The sequence below is a fragment of the Centruroides sculpturatus genome, unplaced genomic scaffold, assembly GCF_000671375.1.
Source record: "Centruroides sculpturatus isolate CEXI.00-Female unplaced genomic scaffold, Cexi_2.0 scaffold217, whole genome shotgun sequence".
In the NCBI taxonomy this organism is placed as follows: Eukaryota; Metazoa; Arthropoda; class Arachnida; order Scorpiones; family Buthidae; genus Centruroides; species Centruroides sculpturatus.
In genome coordinates this window covers 158,478-180,674 of record NW_019384750.1, presented here as the reverse complement: position 1 = coordinate 180,674, position 22,197 = coordinate 158,478, and the positions used below count along the sequence as shown (strand labels likewise).

General features: G+C 32.7%; 1 protein-coding gene and 1 pseudogene across 1 annotated transcript; both read left to right on the top strand.

The window, feature by feature from the left end:
• The first annotated feature begins 1,145 nt into the window (after positions 1–1,145).
• LOC111628556 lies at positions 1,146–3,845 on the top strand (annotated as a pseudogene).
• Positions 3,846–8,364: 4,519 nt separating this feature from the next.
• Positions 8,365–12,976, top strand: LOC111628563 (cuticle protein 18.6-like). Its single transcript, XM_023372387.1, has 5 exons — positions 8,365–8,370; positions 8,459–8,563; positions 8,646–9,016; positions 12,303–12,426; positions 12,509–12,976. The coding sequence occupies exons 1-5, from the start codon at positions 8,365–8,367 to the stop codon at positions 12,881–12,883; spliced, it is 981 nt and encodes a 326-aa protein (XP_023228155.1). The 3' UTR covers positions 12,884–12,976.
• The last annotated feature ends 9,221 nt before the right edge of the window (positions 12,977–22,197 follow it).

Genomic DNA, 22,197 nt, shown 5'->3' with positions numbered 1-22,197 from the left:
GTGGGAGGATGTCAGAACAACGGTCTTAGAATGGCATCCAAACCAGGTTGAGGCTTGGGGATTTCTACAATTGCAATGCTATTAATTACTTACGAAAAATCGTGAAGAAGAGAGAAAAGCAATCGACATTAGACAGATTCTTTAACCCTTTCAAACAGAAAAAAACATTACTAATTAAAACGCAACACTGTGTATGTATGTAGCTATATTATTACATATAAATAAACGTAGTAAGAAGGTATATATTTTTTATTTTTTAAGGTCTCCAGAACGAATTAATTAAATTCCCATTAAAACCTACGGTAAATCGATAATCGGTTAACGAACAATTCGGATAGCGAACAAAATCTTGGAACGGATTATGTTCGTTAACCGATCACCCACTGTATATTAAAAAAAAAACACTCAGATAAAACACGATTATCCTTTATATCGCAGAAGAAAACCTGATGATGGAGGCTTTACAGCGAAAATCGGACTTCATGAAATCGATAATAGATGAATAGTGCCTTACTGTTCTCTGTTAACTAAAATATTTAATGCTCGCGTAAATTTAAAATTTTGTAACTCTATCAAGTCTATCAAATATGGTATAGAGCGTAGGAAAGCTACGCTGGACACAAATGTTACTCAGGAAAAACTCCACAGGAAAAAATTATATTCAATGTTTACACTGTAAATTTTGGTTTATTATTTCAAATGTTCAATATGGAAATTGTCTAAACTTCCGAGTCGATAGGTCAAAGTTTACGGGGTTCCCCATAGAGCTGTTTTACCTCTACGGCTTAAGTTTATGCTTGTGAGGTTAAAATTGCATCGAAACGAATAATTTTCATTCAAAATGTTATCCAGAATAACAAAAGCTCAAATTTATGCAAATTAAAACTTTTTATAAGCGGTACTCCCAATATTTTTGTTTGTATTAATATTATTTACATTTCACTTATCTTCATGAAGCGCCAAGCTTATCTTTACCAAAGAAAAACACCTAAGAAAAAATTTGACTGTCATCCAAATTGTCATAATTTTTCACTTCGCGCAATATTTTACATCTCAGATGTTTTTCTTGCATTTCATTTACATTTACTTTTTTATAAATTGCAGAGAAAAGAAATTAATGTTACGTAACATTACAATGTTACCTTTGTTTATTTAATAATGAAAAAAATTAATATTTTTAATAAAGCAACAAGAACTTTTTTGAGCTTAAATTAAAAATTAATTTTTCTCGATGGATAGCAAAAATTCTGAAAATAGTTTATGGCCATTCCTGAAAAGTGCAATCCGAGACATTCAGAAGAAGAATAACGCTCACTTGAAATTTGAAGAGTTATATCAATACGCATATTTAATGGTCAGAAATGATTACGGAAAAGAATTGTACAAAAATATAAAAGATGCCATCACTAACCGTTTAGTATATGAAGTACGCAAAGAAATTCTTCATTCTCTTCGAAACAACTTTTTGTCAACTCTCATCGAATCATGGAATGATTTTCGAGTAGAAATGGTCATGATTCGAGATATTTTTATGTATTTAGACCGAGCGTACGTGGATAGAAACAAACTGGAAAGCGTGTATAATGTAGGATTGATTCTTTTCCGTGAAGAGATTATAAAACACGAAGGTATATCTAACAATCTTCGTAGCATTCTTCTTCAAATGATCATGACCGAAAGAAAAGGAAAAACTATCGATAGAAGTAGTCTTAAAAATGTTTGCAGTATGCTTGTTTCTTTAGGAATAAATTCTAATGTTTTATACGAAGAAGAATTTGAAAATGCATTTTTGGAACAGTCTAAGCAGTTTTATCGAGAGGAGAGTTGCAAATTTTTATCGGAAAACGATGTAAAATCTTATGTAGAAAAGGTTCAATCGAGATTTCAAGAAGAATTGGATAGGGCAAGAGAATGTCTAACCGAAACAAGCGAAAAACGCATTTTAGAAGTTTTAGAAGATGAATTAATTAGAAAAAATATTACATCTGTACTAGAAATGAAAAATTCGGATATAATCAATGCACTAAAATTTCATAAAATAAATGATTTGGCTTCAATGTATCAGTTAGTTTGCAAAACCGAAGATTGTCTAATGATAATGGCAGAATATATTAGTTCTTATGTGAGAAACGTTGGACATTCCTTAATAGAAGACACAGTAAAGGGAAAATCTGATTTCTTAATTTCTGTACAAGAATTAATAAACTTGTTAGAAAAAGTTGATCATTTGCTGTTGACATCATTCAATTCAGATAAATATCTACATAAAATTATAGCTAGCGACTTCGAATATATTTTAAATTTAAATTCCAAGTGTGCAGAGTACCTGTCGCTATTTTTAGACTATAAATTAAAGAATAAACATAAAGATGTTGCCGAACAGGAAACAGAATATTTAATTAATAAAACTCTAGTGCTTTTACGTTATTTACAAGATAAAGATATATTTCTAGGATACTACAGACATCATTTAGCCAAACGACTTTTACTCAAGAAAAAAGTATCGAATGATTACGAAGAAAAAATTATTTCAAAGCTAAAATCAGAATGCGGAAACTATTACACTTTTCAATTAGAGCGAATGATAAAAGACATAGCGGTTTCCGATATCATTACGGAAGAGTTCAAGACTCAAACGGATAACTTAAATTCGATGGATTTTAATATGAAGATTTTGTCTCCTGGAACTTGGCCAACGTCAATGATTACCACGATCTGTAATTTACCCAAACAACCCGAACAAATCTTTGAATCTTTTAAGAAATTTTACCTTAAAGAGCATCGCTGCCAAAAATTAATTCTGCAAAGTCATTTAGGTTGGGCCGATTTAAGTTCCAAGTTCTATGGAGTGGTTTTAAATGACGCCGATACCAAGAATGACGATTCAAAGTTTATATCAGATTCTATGATAAAAAATAATTTTAGGAAATATTTTCTTCAGGTTTCTACATATCAAATGTACATTTTAGTGTTATTTAATACAAAAAAGACCATATCGTTTCAAGAAATGTTGGCAGAAACAAACATAGCAGAAAAGGATCTAGAAAAAGCGTTGCAGCCATTAATTTCGGGTACTCCGTCGCAGAATATCTTAAACAAAAATCCTGAAAGTCTACCAATACAGCAAGCTGATAATTTCATTGTAAACGAATCATTTTATTCCGAATCGTATCGAGTGAAAATACAATCATTTGCAAAGAAGGACAAAATCGATGATGATAAAGCGAGTCAGGATACAATAAACGATGACAGGAAGTGCGAAATAGAAGCGGCAATAGTAAGAATTATGAAATCTGCAAAGGAACTGCAACACAAAGAACTTATTTGTAAAATCAAAGAACATTTAAAAAACAGATTCAATCCTAGCATCAAATTAATTAAAATACGAATCGAAAATCTAATCGAAAGAGAATATTTGGCTAGAAAATATGACGACAAAAACGTTTACGTTTATATTCAGTAGAGTCACATTCCCTCTTCAATAAAAAAATCAATTAAATTTCACTTAATATTATTTTAGAAAACTAGTAATAAAATTTACATTTGTAAAATTTTCAACTCATAATTTTAACAACTTTAAAAATAAAAGTGATACTTTTCATTTTCCCTGGAAAAGGAAGAGTCTTCTTACCCTTTTCCGTGCCCATCATGAATTCGCCTAGGTCACAATGTCCCCTCTAAAGACCTACGAGAGACACAAGTCCGGGTCAATTCATCTACAAGAATTTCTGAAGTTGCGTTTACTTTTTAATTATTTTAACTCGATAGACAGCGATACGATCATCCAGTCATGTAACAGAGCGTTGGCGAATGCAGAGTTAATAGCTTTATCAATATGTTGTAACCTGTAGGCCTAAATAACTTTTAAACGTTAAAATCAGCAGAACTTTTTCTTTAGCGAACGGTAGTGAACGGTGCTAGTAGTTAATGAGAAGCTTTCAGAATGGCATCACATGTTTCGGTGAAGCGCATTCTTTGGTGAGACAGAATATTTACATAAACCGTTATAATAGCAAACTGATAAAACAGATAATAACAATTAGGCTATAAGCCAGGTCATTCCAATAAAAAACGTTATCACAATAATCAGAATATATTTAAATTAAATAATCAAATATATAATACCGATTACTCTTAATACATTAACCGTTTTTTTAAACTCGCATTCAATACTGCATATAATAGGTCAGTGGCGCGTTATAGCTTCATGGGCGCCCAGGCAAATTTGAATTAGGAGGCCCATATCCTCTACAGTGTTGACTTAAGACATTTTTCTTTGGGAAAATTTTTGGGTGAAAATATTTTCTTATAAAAGATTGGTTTGTGGTGTGGGCCCCAGGCAATTGCCCTTTTTGCCCATAGAATAACGCGCCAGTGCAATAGGCCTATTGTTTGCTGTTGTCGAAGATTCTGCTTGTCACTACTATGAAATTAAAGTACAGTACAGTAATACCTCGACTTACGCTACCCCGACTTACGCGAACCCGGAGTTACGCGATTTTCAAATCTCGTCGATTCGTCTTTTGTTTGAGCGCCACGCAACCCTTGATTACTCACTCCCCCCACACTATTGTTCAGCTTACATGTTCGGATGTGTCGCGCGGAATCCACACATAGCTACAATTTATTTTGTGTTATTTATTTCTGTGTTTGTTATATCTACGGAGACTTGAGAGACTCTACTATGTCATCCAAACGAAGTAGAACTAATTCTTCTGCATCAAACAAGAAAAGAAAAACTTTATCTTTGGAATGTAAATTTAACATTGTGTATGTTCGTAAAGTCGAACGAGTTAAGCGAGAATGAAGTCATCGTTATTCCTATTTCGTTAGACTTTTCGAACGATTCGTTACTAACGCGTTTAACTCGTTTGACTTTACGAACGTACCCATTATTAAAGACTTCGATACAAAAATGAAAATTTATGAATTGGCAAAGAAGTTTGATCTACCGGAATTGTCGGTCAGAACAATTATAAAAGGCAAAGAAAAAATTCTCGAAGCTGTGAAAAATGCTCAATCTTTAAATTCAAGCATCATTCGTAAACGTCACAGTATTATCGCTGAGATGGAAACAATGTTAAAATTATGGCGTAATAATCAAGTAAATGTGAAAAATTGTAAAATAATATAGGCCTAATTTGTTATACATATGTATTATCTAAGATTTTATTAAACATTTTTTTCTAAATTATTGTTTTCTTTAGTCTCCGGCCCCAATTAAAAATTATTTGTATGTATTTATATGCGAAATTATACCCCGACTTATGCGGTTACCGCTCGGTCCCACCTATCGCGTAAGTTCGGGGTATTACTATACTGTACTGTTTTCAACATGACAACGATTTTGCCCATACTGAGCCGAGTGTTCAGCAGTTTTTGGACAAAGACAGTATGACCCCATGCTTCATCCTCCCTTTTCAACCCTCTCGCCCGGCGCGACTTGTTTTTGTTTCCCAAGATAAAAAAAAGTCTTCAAAGAGAAGTTTCTGATGTGAAAGAGGTAGAAAAAAAAAAAAACGGCAGAAGCACTAAAAGGCATCAAAATTGATGAATTCAAAAACTGTTTTGAGCAGCGAAAAAACGTCTCGTTAAGTGCTTTGCATCGCTCTCCGTTTTATGCAATGCACTCATTGTGATTACAACTTGAATAAGTAAAAATAAATACACTTCTTTTATAAATAAATTCCGATTTTTTGGGTCTCCCTCTTCAAAAAGGGTTAAGTTTTTGGACTATTTTTGGGATCAAAAAAAGATGATCCTTTCTGGGTCTTCCTTTACACTGCATTCCACAGCATAAAGGAAGAAACAAAGCAAAATGAAAAGATTTGTCCTCGAAGATAAACTTGAAATTGTGTCGTTTTAACAACTGGTTAGTTAAATAGAATATAAACTTGAAAAGAAAGATTGTTCTTTGAATAGAGAATTTACAGCACATTCATATATTAATAATATTTCATTAAAAACAGTAAAATAATATTACTTTCTGTGAATATAATATCACTAATTCGTCTATACAACAAGGAAACATATCTAACTTAAAGGCATACTACAGAAGAAAACGTATACAAGAATTTTAAATCTAGATTATAGTCAAAGACGAACTGATTTCGCTTGTATTGCTAAAAGAATTTCTCTACTAGACGCATTACGTCTTGCAATATTGTAGGTTCGAGTCTGAGAAGACACTAAGAATTGTTTAAAAAGGGGCCATTTTTTTAAGAAAAAATCACTAATTTTTAAACAATTCTCATAGACATAAATTCATATAGACACCTGAAAATGAAGTTGTGCCTGTTGATAAGGAGATCATAAATAACACTCCAGAAGATATGTCAATAGAAAAGTTTAAAAACTGATTGGTAATTTACAAGGAAATTACAGTGTATGCTATGATGATATCATCTGAAATATGCCAAATTGTTGCTGAATTATCTGATGAAATTAAAGAAAATCAACATGAAGATAGTATAGATCTTTCGACAAATGCGAGATGCGAGAAACTCTGCGAATACTTTGAGGCTTCTCTGCATGGCGTCGCGCGCTCAAGGCCATGCAGAGAAGCATAAAATTAAAACCTTGGAAAACGAAAAGCTATTTTATACCATAAAATGAATTATTTTAAATGAAATATATGAATAAAAACGCTATGAAATGAATAAAAATAATAAAATTAATTATTTTTCAAGTGTTATTTAATTTAATTAACAGATATTAAGTTATTTGTTATTATTTTTGAAATATCCCACTTTATGTAAATTTCGAATAACATGAATTTTCTCGCCTGTAGTTTTTAAAAGGTCGACCAGATGTTTTAGAGAGGGGAAAAATGCTATTTCTTCTTAAAGGTGTGGCATTTCACTGGCTATTCGAAACTAACTTGATTTGGGGTAGACTTTTTCTTTCAAGGACAACAAGTTATTATTTAAAGAAACTGAAGATATTTGATGTCAAGAGGAAATTAGTAGTTTCTATTAATAATATTTTTACATATTCAGCAGCTAATTAAATCTCATTTGTCTAAAACCGACTTTAAAAGTATTAAAAGAGATTATCGTTGAAGTAAATTAAAAATTTGAAAATTGATCTTAAAATTTAGCCTATTCTAAAATGCATTTACAAACTGTTTATGTACAATTATAAATAAATTATAATGGATAAATAAATCAACATATACTGTACAGTTAGATGAATTAAATTTTAGACAGTGAAAAGATGTGGGCATGTGCATTTCCTTTGTAGTGGGATATGTATAGCAAGATAAAGGAATTACTATAACATTAATTATAGCTTTTATAGTGATAACATGACGATTTACTATATAATTTGTTATCATTATCACTCACTATAACTATTTTGCAACTTTCAACAATTTTAAGTTGTAGAACTTCGTACAAAACAAACGGAAAATACCCACAACTTTTCACTATAAAATTTAACGTATCTTACTGTACACACACATATGTGCATAGGCCTAACAATATACACACATAAATGCACATATGAACTTATTCACATTTCAAATTATGTTAGAAGAAAAACGTACAGTATATAGATCTATTTACATTCACTGACATTTTTACAATTAGCTGCTTAATTAAAAATTTGATTGAGTAAAATCCCTTTTTAAAAAATATGTTCATAAGTTATTTTGAATAAATAATCAGTTAAGCTTTTACAATAAATTATACTATAATGTTATCTATGAGAAAAAAGGAAGAAAAAGTATATTATAGAATTATTTTAAATCAAATATATAAAATATAATAAATAAAAATAAACATTATTTAAATATCCCTGCTATATTTTTTATAATAAAGACAATTTTATTATTTATAAGTTATCATATTAAACATACCAATATAAAGGATATTACAATAAAATTGCTATTAAGTAAGTACGGCTTAAATATTAATTTCTATGAGAAATCATCTCGAAACGTGCGAAAATTTGATATAAACTTATAAAATGCTTTATTCAATTCAAGGAAATATAAAATTTATATTTATAATTTAGAGCATGTCTTGAAGAGAGACTTTTCTTTATTATCTGAACGAATAATTATTCAGAATATTTCAAGGAAGACAACTGATTTTCGTATTCGACGCTGTTCTTTAAGGCTGTCCTGTCCATCAGTCCTTCAAACGAAGTCGAGGACATTGCACTAGACTCAATGAACTTGAAAGGATGACTACTTTGGAATTCTCAAGGTAAGCAACTGAATTGTGTTCGATAGTACTAGGTGTAACAGAGGTCGTCATTCGCATCTCGAATTATTCCTCACCATATAAATATAAGCGAGCAACTCATTCTCAACAGACAGTCTTCGCAGATCAATCTCGATAACTTCTTCACTTAGTAAATATGAAAGTAAGTTTATCATTTAGATAAAAATAATTTATTATTTTACTTTTATAAAATATAGACTAATATTTATTTTAAAAACTATGCTTTCGTATTTCAGTTTTTTATTGTCATTGCCTTGGTAGCAGCGACTCAGGCTGTACCTATTCCTTACGGACTTATTTCAACAGGAACTAGTCTACAATATAGAAATCAAGATGTAAGACATTTAATATAAGACATTTAAAATACTTCTGAAACGATTAACAAACAGTTTATAATTTTTAACTTAAATATTGTAGCCTATCGGCAATTACAACTTTGGATATAATGAAGGTCACGCTACAGGAGGCACCTTCAGAAGAGAAGCAGGTGATATTGCAGGAAATAAAGTCGGTTCTTACGGATTAGTAGATGCCGACGGAAGAAGAAGAGTAGTCAACTACGTGGCTGACGGAGCTGGTTTCCGTGCCAACATCCAAACCAACGAACCTGGAGTGGATCCTGCCAAGGACCCCGCTGCCGTTGCGGTTAACAAAGGCTTATTAGCTGCTCCAGCACTGAGTTATGCTGCTCCGGCATTAGGTTATGCTGCTCCATTAGCGACTACTGCACTTGGTTATGCCCCAGCTCTGGGTTATGCAGCTGCACCATACTACGGTGCTTATCTTTGGTAATAATTGAAGAATGTATTATAGTTTACATGGGATAAATAAAAGTTTTGTTTAAAAAATTTAATTTAGAATTTGTTAATTGTATCCAATTGTTAGTTAAAGACACAGATCGTTCATTTAATGCGGAACATTGCATTATAATTTTAATAGTATTTATGATTTATAAAGCAATTTCATATAAAATATTATTCGATGATATTTATTTTGTAGTTATTAACAATCTCTATGAAAATGCTCTAGTTGATTATTTTATGATTAAAAGAGAAATTATTATGTATTATTATTATATATCAATTAGACGAAAATACTTCCCTAGATCCATTTCAAAGAATTAATTTTGCATATTACAAAGAATACAAAGGTTAATAATGACGAAAAAGCCTGCATATTCTAATTTATCTATTTCTGTAGATAAGTTTAGTCTATAAATGTAAATAATAGTGAGATTTGCTGTCTATTATTGATATACTTACTCTATTGTCTTTTTATATCTCTGTTAACTTTTAGTTTTATACATTCCGTAGCCTACACATACAGGCTAGGGTGTGTATAAAACTAAAATTCCGAAAGATGTAAAAATGAAAAATTTCTAGATTGATCCCTAACGCTATTTCATTCAAGAAATGCAGTACTTTCAGCTTTCAACTGAAATAAAATAACTTATTTCACTTAATAAAAATATTCTCTTTCTAAAATGGAACCGAATAAATCTATAAAATAATTAAAAATTATCGCAATCAAAAAGTTTTTCAGTTGACATATAAGTTAATTCTATGGTCAAATGTTAAAGTAAACTCGTGCAAATAACTAGTTTACGAGGACGTTAGAAAAAAATTTAAATTTATCGTGTAAACTTCTCAATCAATAAATTACCGTCTATACAGGTTTTCACGGGAATTAAGCAACGAAATACATGAATGATCTGCAAGTGGAGGTGTCACTCGGAAGGATTTCCTATGATAAACTGACCTACAGATGGCTGTTTTTTTTATTCTCTGGGGCCTTTTTATCAAGGCCTACAATGGCCGCGTAAATAAAAGTACTGAACTCTGATTAGTTAGTCGTGGGTTCACGCTTCGTCAATAGACTGCCACGTGGAGTTTTCCGGGTTTTCTTCACGTTAGTAACACGTAAATAGGGGCCAGTTTCCCATATGAGATCTCCGGGAAGCCATTGCCCTCTCTGCAGATCGTCTATATGTCACATAGGAATAAAACCATGTTGGCCATGCACACAATGGATAGGGAGGTCGCGAATAGGAGCCAAAATATCCGGGACTAACCACCCTCGAAAAATTCCTCCCAGGGACACAAAACTTCACAATTCGTAATTTATGCTTATATTAAAAGGTTTTAAATGTTAAAATAATTTAAAATTTTTTAATTGCAAAGAAAGAAAATAAACGAGTTATAACTATCTAAAAATCTGAATCAACTTTCTTCTTTGAAGGTCATTTTTTCTAATTTATATTTATTACAAAAAACCATGAAAGTAAATAAATTTATTATTCTTTACTCGCTAGCGTTTAATGTTATCTATTATCTTTACATTTTGAATATAATTTAAATAAAATAAAAATAATTAAATAAAATAAATAAATAAATAATTGATCGCATGTTTAAAAAAATCCTCAAAAAAGTCCGTAAACCAAATTAATATTGAATTATAATTCATATAATATTAAAAAGTATACAATATTGCTAGAATGTAATCAAGTTTTATACAATTGACATTCTCGGTAATCCGGCCTTTCAATTAATTATTTGGCATACTGTCCAATGTAACCGCCTACGTGCTCCATTTTCATGCAAATGTTAGTTATGTCACATGTCCTGTTTTCCTGTTTACTTGGTTTTATTTCTTTGAACAGTATTGCATATCAGAGTACCACATTGTTTGCCCACCTTCCTCCAAAAAAAGGAAAAAAAAAAGTACCAAAGGGAGACAGATCATATCATTCATTGCCTTTAGGCCCACACACTCTCAGTAATCAGGCGCTCTCGCTAATCTGGCACCTCTCTGCAAGGATTGACCGGATTAACGAGAATCTGAGTCTACTGGAAACTACTTTCCAAACATTTGAATCTAGAATCCTTTATTATACCTATATTTCATTTAATCATCGCTTTCTGTTTACGGATAATACAGTGCACATAAATAGAGCTAGAATAATTTATTTTGAGAAATAGATAAAAATCTTAGAATGTTCTTTTCAAAATAAAATGAAGAATAGTACGGAACAAGATTAAAACGGAAATCTGCTTAAACGGCAAATTTCCGTTTTAATAAAATTCTTCGAAACGAAACAATTTTCTGTTAAAAAATACCTGTTGAAAACGGAACCTGCCAAACCGGAGAAAATATTCGGTACCGGGCGACTCCGGTTTACACAGGTTTTACTGTATGACTTTTCAAAATTAGTTTACCTCCAATAAAAAGTAATGCTTATTCAATAGGAAATTATTTGGTCAGAAAAATTAATATTTATTTAATCTGTTTAAACATTTCTCAATCACTTTTATATTCCATATGAGGAAATATCCTATTATTCGCTAAAGAAGTTCTCTGTATAACGCTGTAAGATCCTTTTTTTATTTCTGCAATGCAGAAATGCCAAATGTCGAATTTTCGTGAATCTCAATCTTTATTAATTTTGCGAACAATCAATTTCAAAATTATTGTTCGCAAAATAAAATTATTTATTTAATTATTTTTATTAAAATTATTTATTTAATTATTTTTATTAAAATTATTTATTTAATTATTTTTATTAAATTCATTTATTTAAAATATTTTTCATGCTCTAGAATATTTGGTAAATTGATGAAATCTAATATTATCAATAATAAAACAAAATTTTTAAAGGTTTTTTTTTAAATGACAAAAGTAACGCGACGATCGCTTTATAAATTTCAAGGTAAAATGATCCAGTTTTAGTTAGTTATTTTGAGGTGTGGCAGAGGATATTCCGTTCAATTTAAAAAAAAAATGAGTAGTCGTTGACATTGCATCTGACGATTTCATTTTTTAAAAGATTCTGTCTACAAAATCAACTATATTCAAGTCTTCAAGGTAATCGACCTAATTGGGTTAGGTAGTACTGGGGAGTGGCGGAGGTCGTCATTCCCATCTTCATAAAAACAACCGATGATATTGCATCAGACATCTAGTATAAAAGAGACGAATACACTGCAGAAACTCATTCTCACAGCTTCTATTCAATCAACATGAAGGTAAGTTGTTAGTTAACTTCGAAAATTTTAAACTGTAATACTTAAACTTTAATAAACTAACAATGTATTTATCTCAGATCCTCATTGTCATTGCCTTGGTAGCAGCGACTCAGGCTGTACCTATTCCTTACGGACTTATTTCAACAGGAACTAGTCTACAATATAGAAATCAAGATGTAAGACATTTAATATAAGACATTTAAAATACTTCTGAAACGATTAACAAACAGTTTATAATTTTTAACTTAAATATTGTAGCCTATCGGCAATTACAACTTTGGATATAATGAAGGTCACGCTACAGGAGGCACCTTCAGAAGAGAAGCAGGTGATATTGCAGGAAATAAAGTCGGTTCTTACGGATTAGTAGATGCCGACGGAAGAAGAAGAGTAGTCAACTACGTGGCTGACGGAGCTGGTTTCCGTGCCAACATCCAAACCAACGAACCTGGAGTGGATCCTGCCAAGGACCCCGCTGCCGTTGCGGTTAACAAAGGCTTATTAGCTGCTCCAGCACTGAGTTATGCTGCTCCGGCATTAGGTTATGCTGCTCCATTAGCGACTACTGCACTTGGTTATGCCCCAGCTCTGGGTTATGCAGCTGCACCATACTACGGTGCTTATCTTTGGTAATAATTGAAGAATGTATTATAGTTTGATTTGGTAAATAAAGGTTTGGCGCATTCGATTCCAGTGTTTTCGCATGACAAAAAAGCTAATTAAGCCAATTATTTACGTACTACACGAATAGATAATGGAAACAAACAAACACAAATATAAAACCAAAAACAAAATTCTGCTTCTATTCTAAGTGATAGTACCGGTACTAAAATTTGAAAATTCTGTTGCAATCTGTAAATAATGAAATTTAACAGGTTAATTTTTTATTTCTATTTATGATGAAGAAAAAACTGAAACATTAAAAAACCGGAATTTCTGGTATTTGCAAAGTTTTCCTATGCAATTGCAATTCTAACTTTTTGCAATATTGGAAAAAGTTAGAATTGTCCAGTAGAATTGTAGACATAAGACAGTGAATATTTTTGCAGTAATAAAACTTAATACAAAACGTATTCAAAGACCAAAGGTATTTATTCTCCTCGTTTCATCCATGAATTCTCTTTACTGGGATTTAGAGTCGAAAAGTATAATAATTGAAAAGTATTCTTTGATAGAGTATAATAAATCTTTAATTATCAAATTCTTTGAAATAGATGATAAATTTTCAGAATTAATAAGATGTGAAAAATATTCAAAAACAATGGCTACTTCTATAATATTTTCATCTCACCAAATTGCTCACAACAGTATTACATTATTCAAACTCTATTATATGTTTTGGCACATAAGCCCTCATCAAATGAATAGAAATACGACAAATACTTTGACTACAAAAAATGGCATTTCGTTGTTTTTGTACAAATTAAAGCATACATTTCGTATGAAGCTTCCATAAGTGACTAACTTAATGCAGAAATTCAACAGGTGTTTTTATATATAAGCTTAATATATACCAGTGTTCCGCAAGCTTTTTCTATTCGCGGCATACTCATGACTAGACATGTCTCAACATGGCACACCAAAATGTTATTCCCCTCAAAAGCGTATGATATGATACTATTAATAGAATTACGTAATGCCACTAACTATTATTATTATTATTATTAAACAAACATCAACACCCGTGAGCAAATTTATTTTACATTTAATTTCTTAAAATACATAAAAATGCGTGGCTTGTAATAAAGAATAAACGAGCATCATCTTATTTCTTAAGTGCTGCGGCACTTATGAGATAACACTTGAAATACAAGCATAAGAAGCACAGCAACTGTGATAAAAATATATAAATAAAGCTTGAAATTAATAAAATATGTAAAAGTTCACATCACACCTTACACTTTGTGACGGCACACCAGTGGCCGCGGCACACCGGTTATGAAACTATATATATAGTTTCATAATACAGTATATGGCTGAAAAAGTAAAATACAAGTTTTCTCTTTAATATATATACACGCCAAATCTCAAGTTATTTTTACTAAACAATAAGTAATTATTATTTATTAAATCAATAAGGGCTGTGACATAGCGATAATATTGGCAATATTCTCGCTGCGTCACCGTCTGAAGTAATGCAAAGCTCAGTATATAAATTTATTTTATTTTATTTTCCCAAATACGGGGCTGTCCATGAATGACATCCACACTAGAAGGGACAGAAGGGTTGACAAGTCGAACAAGGAGGAAAGGAGGGGAAATAAAAATTTCAAGAAAAATGAAATAAAATTTATATTGCATTTTATTATATTTATTTTAAATTTCTTGTATGTTTCGTTTCTAATTATGGTATCTATCATCTATAAAGTGATAAGGGTTTTAAGGAGGATTGAGTTCAGTTGGATGTCCGGAAAAGAAAGAAAATTTACTGAAACTTGGACAAACTGACAAGAAGAGAGAGAGAGAAAGAAATAAAAATTTCAAGAAAAATGCGGAGGGAATTTATGGACATCTTCGAATAATAAAATTTTATTGCTTAATAACTCAAATTTTATTTTTAAAAAATTAGACAAAAAAAAAAAAATGACTGCATTTTCGTGATAAACAAATAATACAACGTGCTCCATCTTTCGACTTTTCTTCTGGCCAATTTCCTGTTGTTAGGCGCTTCTAGCGAAGAGTATTTTTGTGCTGTGTTCCCGGATTTAATGGCGGAATGTCTCTGCGAACTTGTACTGTGCTGTTCTCTGACTGTATATTTCCAAGGTAAATAAACCTTATGTTTTGTTTACGCCGTGTCTAGTTTCGTTCAAGAACCTCATGACGTAGTGTTACAACACTTGTCCACCATTAGACGAATGGATAAAAACCATCGAACGCTAATACAGTAGTTGGTCATGGGTTCAGGCCACGTGGAGTTTTCTAGGTTTTTCTTTGCGGGTCTGACACCTAAATAGGGGTCAGCTTCCCATAGAAAGTTCTCCAGCGAAACACGCCTTGTCAGATCGTCCAAGTGTTGCGTTGCCTTAGTCCATCGATCCAATCCGTCTTCATTCCAATGATCTTAATATTTGTTTATTCATTGTCTTGAATCAAACGTCAGCCAAAATTGTCGGATTATTTCTCAGACTACACTAAAATTAATTTTTTATTAATTAAATATCCAAATTTGTCCTTTAAAAAGGCGTTACGCAGCGTTATTGTGTAAATATAAATCAGAAATTAATTTTGAACTTAATGAAATAACTTAGAAATCTGAGGGAAAGATCAACCCGGACCGAGGATTCAAGTCCTGCGCCGAACTGATAGTGCTGATAGCAGCTCCCAAAAATAATTCGAAACTTTAGGTCCATGACAACTCACATGTTATTGAATATTAAATAAAACTTTATTAGGCCAGATAACGACATATATAGCATCGTTACAGTTCTCCAAGCAATACCACGTGCGACTTTTTTAACTTCCTCCCCCGTGGACAATAACTGGGCCATTTTTTAGCAACTTCACTATGGGTTCAGCCAGACCCACAATGGGGCGGCCGAGTGGTGAGAATGGACCATCTCGAAAAATTCCTGGGTTTTTCGACTTGTCTGGATTCTATCCCGGATTCCCCAGAGCGGCGGGCTTGCACTTTAACATCCGGGCCTAACATTTTCATCCGGCCTAAGCTGGTGCATTGATTGTTTTACAATAAAGGTTATCATTTCATAAATCGATTGGTAACATTAAATGCTAAATACATTTTTCCTTTTTTAATAAAAAATTTCATCTTTGTAATTTAAATTGATTTTTCAGTTATTTTTTTGCTGAATTAATTTTTATTGTTTTGCTGATATTTTCATTATTGTTCATTATCATCATATCCAATATTGATACCTATGAAATGTCAACTCGATGCGAAACAACCAAAAATAAGATTAACTATTGTTGCTGTCTCTGCAACTGATATTTCACAGCCTGCCAAACTCGAAGACAAATCACTAACAATAATGATTTCGTCTTTCCCATTTGAATTGCAGCAACAACAGACATCTGAAGGAATCATTGATGAAAAGTAAAGTAATTTGATACGAGATCTAGATTCATCATTACCATCTTCGGTTTACAAAAAAAACCAATGTTTATCTTGATGCCAAAGGACTCTGAATTATGCTTTTAAGAAGATAGTTCTCTATCCAAAAGGAAGGAAAAACAGGCCAATTGCTTTTGTATCTTCAATAGAGCACTTCATTCAGCAACAAATCTTTAAAGAAGAGCCAATTGCAGATTTTTCAAATATCGATGATCAATTACCTACTCTAATAGTATTTCATTCGAAATCTGAGCATATTTTGATTAAAATCTATAACGCTCCAATAGAATCTTGTCATGTACTGTTGAACCAGACAGAACAGAAACAAAAGTTGAGGAAAAGGCTATTGTGAATAAAACGTCATTAAACGTGAAATTACAAATAATTACAAATCACTTCAGATACAAAAAGATAAATCTGATCTATCTCGCATCAAAAATCAATGCAATATAGACTACTACAGATACTCAATAAGAGTCATAAATTTACAAGAAAAATTAGTCATAAATCAAGCAAACTTAATCCATTTTACCACATTCTCCAAACACCAAAAATATCGATTTATGAAATATCGATTTATGATTCAAATAACAAATTTAAAAATTTGGCAATTCAGTATTCCGGAAGCCAACAGTTATCGATAAAATCGATGTTTAACATCAGTAAAAAAAGCAGACCCACAGAACGCTCAAAATCGCTTTAGATTTATTTGATGAAAATGAAGAAGATAAACAACCTTCACAAACCGAAACAGAGGTTCCTACAAAAGAATACAAACTTTCGAAAACCAAGATAATTGAAGTCAGACTTTTTATAACAGAGAAGGATTAGAAGAGAATGAATGAATCGAAGAAAGATGATTTAAAGAATCATGGTCAAATTTTACAAGAAAGAATAGAAGCGATATTTCTTGAGGAACATAGAAAAAACGACGATGATTTCTACACAAACGAAAATACAAATAATCATATTACTATGTCTACCGACTAGCTTAATAGATTAAGGTTAAATATTGTCAATTATATTAATTACAGTTTTTAAAATTGAAGTATACTGTTTATGTAGTAGTGGGTAACTGTCGACAGTGAACCATAGTCTATAAATATTAATAAGTGTATGATTTTAGAAATGTATTGAGTCTCGATGTATTGTATAAAATTCCGAAGCAACACAGATGGACACAGCAAAAAGTGCGGAAATGCCTTTTAGATGTCGAAGTAGAATGATGTATATTATACTTGATAGGTCTCTCTGTGTGATAACTTATAAAATAACTGGAATATAACAGTATATGAGAACTAAAATAATCATATTCATGTTATTTTGAATTATTTTATAGAATAAATGAAATAAGATTATATTTATACATCGTCATCTAATAATTTTTGTAATTAAAAGTACCGTTAATCACAATTATAAAGCTGGATAGAATATTATTAAATAGCATTTTTATGAATCATTTAAGCTTTACATAATGGGTAGAAATAAGCCAAGTGTGTATGTATACGATATCTGATCATCCCAAGATTTCAACAAAACAGAGATTAATATCAAAATTTAACGTAATCGTAATTGCTTGTGATAAATATATTAAAAATGTAAAAGATATATAATTTATTATATAATGGCGGAATGTCTCTGCGAACTTGTACTGTGCTGTTCTCTGACTGTATATTTCCAAGGTAAATAAACCTTATGTTTTGTTTACGCCGTGTCTNGATGAAATCCAATCCATTTTATCCAATAAATCATATTTTTTAATAAATATAACTTTTATAGTTTTATAGCATCCTCGAAAGAAGAGTATCCATATATCATCGTTAGGTGGCTCCGACAATAGCTTTATATATACATATAAATTATATACTGTCAATGATGTTAAGCAGTCATTAACGTTAGTAGCAGGTTTACAATATAACGTTAACCCACAATATAGTAGGGCAAGAACGTTATTGACTAAGTATTAACGTAAATTCTCATATCATTCGGATTACGTTGTGAATTCAGAGGATATTTACCGTACTGCACTACTTTCCCCAGGCATACCCATTACTGACTAACGCTATTTGACATTGTTGATAGTCAAGACTACATGACACTAATTTAATTTAAAAATTCTTTCTTTTCAAAATTTTTAATTATTTATTGTTGCAACTCAAACTAGCGTGGCATTCTGAACTGCATAGTTTATCAGAAGAGCGACACTTGCATTTGTTTGTTTGGCATTTTGTTTTGCAATAGCGCTGCTAATGTCCCTGTGTCCCTGAGACATTTAAGATGGTGCTGCCTCCCTCAAACTTATTTGCTTGCCGGCTTATGATCTTAACACGTCATTTAACACCAAGTTTTTCTAGAAAAGGGAAAATTGAGAATGTGAGTATTATTGTTTTAAAATATCGGTAGAAGTGCCTTTAATGAAGAAATCGTTTTTCAATTTTTACTGCCTTTTAGGTGATAGTTTTTCTAACTACTCTTGGGAAAACTTACAAAGGTTATAATAGTTGTTTTCAACATCCGTAACTACTAACAGTAAATTTCTTGGACAACCACGGGCTTGATCAATATCTGGTACAGGAACAGGAACATGCAGCTAAAGTTTACCGCGTGATTTTCAAAAGTTTCTATTCGCATAATATTAATCTATACATGTAGTACAGAGAATTCGTTGCACCCTCTACACCGTAGGCAAAGAGGATGCACGGGATTCTTTATGTTTCTCAACTGGTGGTCCGTGGAACTCTATGAGTCCATCGTGTTGTGGGAATTTTAGGGGTACGCGACACAAGAAACGTTGAGAACCACTACTGTAAAGGTTAAATCGAAATCGCATTCGGATGTGCGATTTAAAAAAATTGCTCCTTGAAATTGAAATTTGACGTAAAATCGAGAAATGCTAAATTTAAGTCTAAATTATATTAATTTTTAGGAAGGAAATATAAATCAAGACAACTAAAAATGAACGTAAATGGGGCAAACGTTAAATTGAGAAACTTTCAAATGGGATTACACTGTACATAGGCCTATATATATACTAGCTTGTTACACCTGGCTTTGCCCGGGTTTATAAAGTACCCGTAGCAGTAACTGTTACATCCGGGTTATAAATCATAAATTTTAAAAATTATGCGTTAAAACGACCAGTACCTACAAAAGACATGAGAGGTTTATAGAAAAATTACAGTAGAGCCTCGATTATCTGACCCCCGATTAACCGACACCTCGGTTAACCGACCGTCCTAGTCGGCAAATTTCAAATGTCCGCTAGTGATGTGGCGCTACAATATTTGGCTATGTCTTGGCTACTTTAATATTATTTTTACGTGTTTTAGCTGGCAACACTCATTCGATCATGAAAGGGAGCTAGTATTTAAACGAGACTTAATTTTCTAATTTTTAACGATACAATAGCGACGATTATTATTTTAAAAAATGTTTGTTAGGCTTAACATCGATTAAACTTCAACGCGAAGTAGGTTAACAGCAATATACTAATATACTAATTACATGGGATATAATAATATACTACACTAGTAATGGATTTTTTCATACTTTTCGGTTATCCGACTTTTCAATTATCCGACCAGCTCCAGTCCCCAATTGAGTCGGATAATCGAGGTTCTACTGTATTAGAATTAATTTAGTTTATTTGATTATGGCAACGTGACGCGAACGATCTGCCAAGAAGGACGATGCCTCTCGAGAGAGGCAGTCCCTATTTAGTGATAATTACTAACGTGAAGAAAACCCTGAAAACTCCACATGGCCAGCTCGTTGGCGATGCGAAAACTCACGACCAACTACCAGTTTTCAGTAGTTTTATCCACTTCGTATACCAGTTCGGTAGTTTTATTAAGTGCCCACAGGTCAGCCACCTTTCTTGAGCGAGAAGCAATATGGATTCCTTCCCGATAAAAGTACCGATGATATAGTTAATAAGGTTGTGAACGAAATCGAACGGATTCTAACAGGTAAAAAGTATTGTTGCGCCGTGAGCCTGGATATAAAGGGGGCATTTGACCATACCTGGTGGCCCCTAATCTTCCAATCACTAAGGGAGGCAGAATGCCCTGAAAATATCTATCACGCTGTAAAGGATTATCTGCATGATCGCAGCATCAACTACAATTTCAATGGGGGAAATATAAGTCGAGAGTTAAATAGAGGATGCCCTCAGGGCTCCAACTCCGGGCCATTGTTTTGGAACCTGGCCTACAATCAATTACTTAGACTTGATAAACATCCAGAAGTAACAGAATTTGCATACGCAGACGATACCATAGTTGTTTTTGGTGTCAATTCTAGGAGGGAAATTGAAACTACAGGCGAACAAGGTAAAATAATGAGAAAATGTGAACAGCTGAAGCTGTCATTTAATCCGAAGAAGACGAGAGCAATTGTCTTTTCTAAAGGACGAACACCAGATTTACATAAAAGAATACCAACATTGAAAATGGGGAGTGAGAATATAAAGATGGAAAAGCAACTAAAATACTTGGGCATAGTATTGGATAATAGACTAACTTGCTCCCTAATGCAATAAGAGACAGATGTACAAATATGTTCAATGCACTGGCAAGGGTGGCTAAGGCCACCTAGGGACTTGGCCACGAAGCTCTCAATGTAATATACAAGGAAGCATTTATCCCACGGTGCGGTTGCCTGCCACACAGCGGTCAGCAAAGAAAGCATTAAAAAGAAACTGTACAGTGCACAGAGGTGTGCCTTGCTTCGACTCACAAAGGTGTACCGCACAGCTTCTACTGAAGCTTTGGAGGTTGTGGCGGGAGTTCTCCCAATTGACTTAGTAATAAAAGAAAAGGCCACCCTTTACGATTGTAGAAGAGGTAACCAGATATCTATAGACGGAATGGTATTCTCAAACGCGGATTTGGACCTGAAGCCAACAGCAGCGATGCTGCCAAGTCCATATAACCGTAGATATATAATTATAGCTAATGAAAATGAAAAGTGAGACGTTGAACTAGTCACGGATAGTTCAAAGATTGAATGAAGAGTTGGGGTTGCCTTCATTGCAATAAGCGGTAATAACCAGATCCATGAATAAAAATTCAGGCTTGGGGATCGGTGTTCGGTGTTCCAGGCCGAACTACTGGCAATTGAGAAGGCAACCCAGTGGGTGGCCTCGACATGCAACTCTGATAAAATCATAATTAACACAGATAGCAAATCTGCGCTTAGTACCCTGCAGCAGTTTACTGATAGCAGCGCCATGGCTGCAAATATGAAAACCATAATAAAAGCTCATAAGCTTAACATTAAATTCAGATGGGTTAGAGCCCATATTGAAATAACTGGAAAGGAGAGAACGTACCAACTGGCCAAGGAAGCGGCCTATTTAACAGCCACTGAATATGACAAGCTTCCTATCTCTGGAATCAAAAACATTACACGGAACTCTACCCTCTCGGAGTGGCAAGAGAAATGGTCTAACTTAAGCAAAGGAAGACACACGCACTGGCTACTGCCAAGCGTAGAGGAACGTACAAAAGAACTCTGCTGGCTGCCTGTTAATTACTTGTCGAGTCAGTTGCTTACGGGTCATGGTAAATGTAATGCTTACTTACAACGAATTGGAAAGAAGAGAAATGTGGATTGTGAATGTGGTGAAGCAATTCAAGATATTAATCATTACTGTTAAAGTGTAGCAAACATGAGAAAGAAAGGATAGAAATCTCTACGTTACATCAAAAAAGGAATATTGAATCCAACTTGGACTTATATCTAATAATAAGGGATAAGATTCTCGTTAAAGACTTATACTCCTTCGTAAGAAGGATACTGATGTAAAGGCTGGGGACAACTTAACCCTAAAGCCTACTCTACCGGAAAGCCACAGGTTTATGTAAGACAAACA